This window comes from Bufo gargarizans, chromosome 5, assembly GCF_014858855.1.
Source record: "Bufo gargarizans isolate SCDJY-AF-19 chromosome 5, ASM1485885v1, whole genome shotgun sequence".
Lineage (NCBI taxonomy): Eukaryota > Metazoa > Chordata > Amphibia > Anura > Bufonidae > Bufo > Bufo gargarizans.
In genome coordinates, this window is record NC_058084.1 from 20,328,091 (window position 1) to 20,336,328 (window position 8,238).

The 8,238-nt window shown below is 47.4% G+C and overlaps 1 protein-coding gene across 1 annotated transcript; it reads right to left on the reverse strand.

Annotated features, from left to right (window-relative positions):
* Window positions 1-4,189: 4,189 nt before the first annotated feature.
* EEF1D (eukaryotic translation elongation factor 1 delta) lies at window positions 4,190-8,238 on the reverse strand. Its single transcript, XM_044295353.1, has 6 exons — window positions 8,209-8,238; window positions 7,885-8,110; window positions 7,511-7,620; window positions 5,916-6,137; window positions 5,638-5,832; window positions 4,190-4,269 (listed from the first exon to the last, which is right to left on the reverse strand). Exons 1-6 carry the CDS (start codon window positions 8,236-8,238, stop codon window positions 4,231-4,233), a joined length of 822 nt encoding a protein of 273 aa, XP_044151288.1. The 3' UTR covers window positions 4,190-4,230.

Below are 8,238 nucleotides of genomic sequence, written 5' to 3' on the forward strand. Positions count from 1 at the left end.
GAAGTGACCCCATTTTGGAAACCAGAGGATAAGGTGCCAGTTTTATTGGTACTATTTTTGGGTACATATGATTTTTTGATAATTTATTATAACACTTTATGGGTTGGTTGTTTTAGCAGTTTTTTTTTTTACAGCGTTCACCTGAGGGATTAGGTCAAGTGACATTTTTATAGAGCAGATTGTTACGGACATGTAAATACCCAATATGAATACTTTTTCTTATTTATTAAAGTTTTACACAATAATAGGATTTTTGAAACAAAAAAATTGTTTTATGTGTCCATGTTCTGAGCTATAGTTTTTTTATTTTTTGAGAGATTTTCTTATGTAGGGGCTCATTTTTTGTGGGATGAGGTGACAGTTTTATTACCATTTTGTGGGACATACGCCTTTTTGATCACTTGGTGTTGCACTTTTTGTGAGGTTAGGCCTCTTTCACACTTGCGTTGTCCGGATCCAGCATGTACTCCACTTGCCGGAATTACACGCCAAGTGAAAACGCAAGTGTACTGAAAGCATTTGAAGACGGATCCGTCTTCAAAATGCTTTCAGTGTTACTATGGCAGCCAGGACGCTATTAAAGTCCTGGTTGCCATAGTGGGAGCGGTATACTTAGTCCGTGCGGCTCCCGGGGCGCTCCAGAGTGACGTCAGAGCGCCCCATGCACATGGATGACGTGCCATGCGCTTGGGGCGCCCTGACGTCACTCTGGAGCGCCCCAGGAGCCGCACGGACGGTAAGTATACTGCTCCCCACTACACTTTACCATGGCTGCAAGGACTTTAGCGTCCCGGCAGCCATGGTAACCATTCAGAAAAAGCTAAACGTCGGATCCGGCAATGCGCCGAAACGACGTTTAGCTTAAGGCCGGATCCGGATCAATGCCTTTCAATGGGCATTAATTCCAGATCCGGCCTTGCGGCAAGTCTTCAGGATTTTTGGCCGGAGCAAAAAGCGCATGTCTTCAGTTCCGGTCCGGAACTGAAGACATCCTGATGCATCCTGAACAGATTTCACTCCATTCAGAATGCATGGGGATAAAACTGATCAGGATTCTTCCGGCATAGAGCCCCGACGACGGAACTCTATGCCGGATCCAGACAACACAAGTGTGAAAGAGCCCTAAGGTGACAAAAATTTCTTGTTTTGACCGTTTTTGTTTTTTTTACGGTGTACACCCGAGGGGTTAAGTCATGTGATACCTTTATAGAGCTGTTTTTTACCCAATATGTATACTTTTTTTTTTTTTTCACTTTAAACACAGTAATAGCATTTTTTTGAAACCCCAAAAATGATGTTTTAGTGTCTCCATGTTCTAAGAGCTATAGTTTTTTTTAAGAGATTTTCTTATGTAGGGGCTCATTTTTTGCAGGATGAGGTGATGGTTTTATTGGTACCATTTTGTGTGACATACGCCTTTTTGATCACTTAGTATTGCACTTTGTGATGTAAGGTGACAAAAATTGCTTTTTTTGACAGTTATTTAATTTTTTTATGGTGTTTATTGGACTGGGTCAATTATGTGATATATTTATAGAGCCGACCGTCACAGACGCAGCAATACCAAATATGTCTATTTAAAAAAATAAATAATTCATTCTTTACTTGGGGAATTTTTTTTCTTTTACATGTGAAACCTTTTTTATTAATTTTTTTAACACTTTATTTTACACTGTCATCCCCCATAAGGTCATACAAGACGTCTGGGGGACATTTACTTCACTTTTTCTCTGTTGATTTCTCCTGTAACTGGGGCTGACATAGTAACCCCAGTTACAGGAGACATGCAGCCCCCAGAGAGGCCGTACAGCCTCAGTGCAGGGCAGATGGAGGTCTCTGAAAGACCTCACAGCTCCTGCACTCTCCGGTCCGACGAGCATAGCGCTTCCTGCGCTGTGTATGCAGCGATCCAGAAGGCAGGGACACCTGGGCACTGTCCCTGCCTTCTCTAAGGGTTGCCCTGCTGGCACTGACAACCCGATCAGCAGCTGCAGGTTCTGAACGGACGCTCTGGAACGTCTATTCAGAAATGGAGAACCACCTCCCGGACGTTTATAGTCAACGTGCGGACGGGAGGTGGTTAAACCCAGCCCTCCCAAAGCCATAACTTTATTATTCTCTCATTCACATAGCCGTATAAGGTCACCGTTTTTTTTATCTTAATACTGAAAAAATATATATGTAATAGACCGAAAAAATATATACAGTATTTTTCGCCCTAAAGAGGCTCCCTCCCTCCCCAAAGTGGGGTGAAAATTATAATGCATCTTCTAGCACAAATACAGTGGGGAAAGGGGGGGGGGTGCGGATAAATGGTCAGCGCTTTGCATGTTGCGGATACATCGCAGGCTGTACTGCATAAGGACATCAGCCTGCAATGTACCGGACATTGATCCTGGCACGTACAGCACCTACTGAGGAAGGGCCTGGCCCTTCTATGGCAGGACATCAACCACAACCCTCCTAGGGCCTGTCCCAGCCTCCAGGAGCCGCGTACAGACTGCACCCATCTCTATGGGAAAGCTCTATTGCTAGAATGTAGTGTCCGATCTGAGGTTTTGCAATGGCACAAACACGATCCTCTGTGTGATGCAGGGCTCTTCTATTCTATATTGTGTGCACCATGGGGTTAGGGAGCATTCACATGACCGTGTTGGTTTTGCAGTCCACAAAGCACGGATCCGTGTGTTCCGTATGTCTTCAGTTACCGTTCCATAAGTCTGTATAATACAGACGTGGTGCTTCCGTGTGCTATCCGTTTTTTACAGACCCAATGACTGTCTATGGGGCCACAGACCGCAATTTGCAGCCAAGTATAGGACATGTTCTAAAAAGAAACGGACACACGGAACGGACCGCACACGGATGACAATGAAAGGCATTCTGCAATTTTTGAGGACCCATAGAAATAAATGGGCCCGTGCAATGTCCGCAAAAATTGCAGAACGGACAGGGAAGAAGAACACGGCCGTGTGAATGCTCCCTAAACGTGAGTTACAGAATACAGGCCACTCATTAATGTGAGGCACATGGACCGATGGAAGTCAGAAGACTGTGCCGATAACATTAATAGCCAGGGACTGTTCATGCACCTCATGCTTTAACCCCATGTTGACCATTAACAGCTTTGTTCAAAAAAAAATTCCCCTATTTTCACCCTCTAAAACCTAGGTGCGTCTTATAGGGCGAAAAATACAATCTATATTGCCATATTCTGACCCCCTCTAAATTTTTGGGGGGTGATTTGTACTTCTCTATATTTTGGGGTGTGTACAACTTTTTATTAGATTTGGGAGGTGAAGTGACCCAAAAAAAAAAATGTCATTTTTTTTCCATTTAGCCATATGGTACCTGGTAGGGTCGATCCCAGCAATTAATATAAAACCCATCTTGTGGAAACCAGCTGTACTTCTCCCTTACATAAACAAGGGCATCAAAGCACTATGGCCAGAAATGGAAAGCTGAGGTGCACCGAGATGCACAGCACAGCGCGCCGGGCCGCAACCCCCCTGTGCACAGCGCTGCCCCCCCCCCCCCCCCCCACCCAGTGCACTGAAGCCCCCATTTGAATAATTAATAAAAATTGCTACAACAGATTTCGAAAAGCTAGATCTCAGCAGCATCAACCCTAGCAGGCACTACGCCTGGTTTGAAGGGGTTGTCTCACCTCAGCCAGTAGCATTTATCCTGTGTATAAGCCGCCGTGGGTAACTTACTAATAGATGTTTATTGTCAATAACGGCTCAGCAATGTAGCAGCAGTGACTGCGCAGGCGCACAACCAGTGAGTAAGCCAGCCTTTCTGGTGACTGCAAATTACAGGTACAAGTGCGCATAGGCCCTCCGTGTGTATTAGCTCCGGTCCCCGGCCACTTGTAATGAACAAATCCAGATGTTCTATACATCTATGGGAAGATGGAGAACTAGGAAACAGATCGTGGCAACCATTTATCATGATCTGTACAGCGCCTGCTCAGCAGAAGCTGCTAGCGATTCTGATCACTAGCAGCCTTGGGAGCGCACACAGCAAGAGGTGCCGCCCCCAGTATAGGGAGTGTGCTGGGAGCGAGGGAACACTGAAATCAGGAGGCGAGACAACCCCTTTAAGGGTGCCGACAGGTGCTCTTTAAACTGCCTGACAACCCCATAATAAAAATAAAATGATGCAAGAAGGAGGCAGACACTGGACATGGCGGTTACACGCTGCTCTTTATTCACACTCTGGTTTGGACTAGATCTTGTTGAAAGCTGCAATGTCCACGCTCTGCACCTGCGAATTAGAAAGGGGGAAAAAAATACATCACAAGCTGTCTGTGAAGGTTCTCATTTATCCAGGTCATGGTAAATATCTGTAAAGAATAAATCAAGGCAACTGGACGTCCTGTAGATTTCTTGAAAACGTTTCACTCGTTCTTCCAACGAGCTTTCTCAATTCTGAGTGACTGTACAAAAATTCTGGTAATAAATATGTAACCGAATCCACATCTGGTAATTATACCCAGCATTGGGTCAAAGGTGTTGATGCCATTATCCTGATTGGAGTCCGTAGGTGATAAAGACTTCCCAGAAAAAGGTGTCAAGACAGCATTGTATGTGGCAGACAATAGACGGAGGCCATCTACGTAAAAATGGAGAAGCCAAGCTTGAATAGAGGTGGTGAGGGGGGGGGGGGGGGGGGGGTTAGACATCTATTGTCTGCCACATACAATGCTGTCTTGACACCTCTTTCTGGGAAGTCTTTATCACCTACTGACTCCAATTAGGATAATGGCATCAACACCTTTGACCCAATGCTGGGTATAATGACCAGATGTGGATTCAGTTACACATTTATTCCCAGAATTCTTGTACAGTCACTCAGACTTGAGAAAGCTCGTTGGAAGAACGAGTGAAACGTTTTCAAGAAATCTACAGGACGTCCAGTTGCCTTGATTTATTCTTTACAGATACATCACAAGATAAATGAACTTGTAATCCAGACGGCTGCGTCATTGTGACAAACACAGATATTGGACATCTTATACTCCAGTCACATCCAGAGCTGCATGCTATTGTCACTCAAGCTTCACAACTCATTGCAGCAAAATAAAACGCGTGTTCTATACTGTGGTGCCCAGTGTACAATGCAGAAACCGTCCAGTGAAAGGTCACCTCTCCCACAATGCACCGTTACACCAGCAGAAGTATGAATGCAGCTCTGGATGGGATTAACATTGGATCCCAGCATTTACAAGAAAGGTTGTGCAGTGGAGTAAAGTGATGACCTAGACTCAGGATTGGATTGGTGGGGATCCGATATTGAGGACCTATCCCGAGGCGTTACTCCACAACCCCTTTAGGGTGTACAGCTACATGACTGGTACAACACACTGCGACGTCATGTCACGCAGCATTGTTTGTAATGCTAGTCAATGGTGTCGCACTGCAACGCCACAGTCACACAAAAATCCAACTTTGTGTCGCAGCACAGCATATCACAGCGCGACGCCACGACTCACGTTGCACAACATTACTGCGACAAATGTCGTCATGTTGCCCTAGCCTTAATGCTTATACGTGAGCCTAAGATGAATCCCTCTGCAGCAGCCATGTCCTCTATACAATTCAGGATAAGACCCCCCTGCCAGGCTGCACTTACATAGTCCTCGAATTTGGTGATCTCCTCCTCCAGCATGTCTGTGCCAACCTTGTCGTCCTCCACCACGCACTGGATCTGCAGCTTCTTGATGCCGTAGCCCACGGGCACCAGCTTGGAGGAGCCCCACAGCAGCCCGTCAATCTGCACAGAGCGCACGCATTCTTCCAGCTTTGCCATGTCCGTCTCGTCATCCCACTACGGAGGACACAACTGGGTTAGTGTGATCTGAGAGAACCCCCCAAGTGCCAACCAGGGCTTTAATATTAAACACCGCCTACCGGTTTCACATCCAACAAAATGGAGGACTTGGCGATCAGTCCAGGCTTCTTGGATTTCTTCTCTGCATACTGACGCAATCTCTCCTCTTTGACCCTGGCGGCCTCTGCATCTTCCTCTTCATCGCTACCGAACAGGTCAATGTCGTCGTCGTCATCCTCCTCTGCTTTTAGCTGTGGGGCTGCAGCAGGTGGGCAGGCAGGTGCAGGGGTAGGGGCCGGAAGCTGAAAGATAACAGAAACGTGAGGAGCCTGGGATATGACAGACTTCCTTTTAAAGGGAACCTGTCACCGGTATTTTGTGTATAGAGCTGGGGACATGGGTTGCTAGATGGCGGCTAGCACATATACAATACCCAGTCCCAATAGCTCTGTGTGCTTTTATTGTGTAAAAAAAAAAAAACTATTTGATACATATGCAAATTAACCTGAGATGAGTCCTGTATGTGAGATGAGTCGGGGGCAGGACTCATCTCAGGTTAATTTGCATATGTATCAAATTGTTTTTTTTAAACAATAAAAGCACACAGAGCTATGGGGACTGGGTATTGCGGATGTGCTAGCGGCCATCTAGCAACCCATGTCCTCAGCTCTATACACAAAATCCAGGTGACAGGTTCCCTTTAAAGGGACTCTGTCACCACTTTCTAACCCCCACTTTTAAAACTATAGTTCTGTCCATGGAGCCCCTGTGATTACAATGGTGTTATATGCAAAATCCGCAGGCTCGTTTTGATTAAAAAAACTTTTATCTAACCTGTCAATCATGAGGATAAGGTGCCCAGGGCGTTTCTCCTGGTCTGAACATGCCGCCCGCAGCCGTTGGTGCCCAGCTCCTCCTCTGCCTTGAATTAGCGCCGCCTGAATGTGAAGAAATACGCCTCCGGCTCTCCCTCAGTCCCCCCTCCTTCTTTTCTAAGATCCCGCGCGTGCGGCAGTGTTCGCGTTATCGGGAGGTTGAGCGAAGTGCGCATGCGCACTTCGCTCAATGAGGCTGAATCGAAAAGTCCGCACGAGCGCATCAGGCACAGGCCTGTGCGCACGCGTGAAATTTTAGAAAAGGAGGGGGGACTGAGGGAGAGCCGGAGGCGTATTTCTTCACATTCAGGCGGCGATGAAAGGATCAGAGCAGGAGCTGGGCACCAACGGCGGCGGGCGGCATGTTCAGACCAGGAGAAACACCCTGGGCACCTTATCCTCATGACTGACAGGTTAGATAAGTTTTTTTTTATCAAAACGAGCCTGAAGATTTCGCATATAACACCATTGTAATCACAGGGGCTCCATGGACAGAACTATAGTTTTAAAAGTGGGGGTTAGAAAGTGGTGACAGGTTCCCTTTAATATGGGACCAGCCTCCGTGATGGCTGCAGTTGGCTCCGGACACCCCCAGCAAACAGCCGAGAGCTACAGAATGCAGAGCCCTCTAGTGGTGGCTGCAGAGACGGCTCTGGACACCCCCAGCAAACAGCCGAGAGCTACAGAATGCAGAGCCCTCTAGTGGTGGCTGCAGGCAGAGCGTCCTGCACTGGGCGCTATATACAGTCTGTAGTTTGCCCCTAACCTTTATACACAGGCCCCCCATATGTCCCAATTACCTTGCAGACAGGTGGAGGCAGTGGGGATGATGCTTGTGAGGTAGCAGACTTCTCCAGTGTACTGATCCTGCTTTCCAGTTTGGAGATGGCCGACTGAAGGTCTTTCACCACTAAAAAGGATTCCACAAGTCAGCCTTCATTTTATTCCATTTCAGGGATCAGCAACCTCCAGCACTCCAGCTGTGTTGAAACTACAACTCCCAGCATGCTCCATACACTTCCATGAGGTGCTTGAGGGTGCATGCTGGGAGTGGTAGTGCAGAAAGTTGCCAGTCCCTGTATTGGATATCTGCAGGTGCCAGCATCTTCCATTGCGGCTGCACAGCGGGCAGAAACATCACATGCAACCTGCTAGGAGTAGTAAGTGACGGCACCTTTCTGCAGGTTCTGGTTCTCATGTTCTAGACTGGCGACCCGGGACAGGAGCTCGCTGTTCTCTCCGCTGGGGGCAGCGGCCGCGCTCTGCAAAACCAACCGAGATAAGGATTGAAAACTGCAAGAAGAAGAAGAACTCCCAAACCCCCGACCAGTGAATAGTGCCTGACCAGCCGTAGGCGAGGGGTTTAATGTACCAGGCTGCGGCCCCTTCGCCCACCTCTGCTGTTATAACATGATTAGGGGGGGAGAGAACTTTGGGTACAGGGAGCAGATGGAGAATAATTTAGTGCAGCCAAAGCGCCACCCCGAGGACGCGTCACCCAGAAACAGCAGAAGCTGGAGGCAGACAT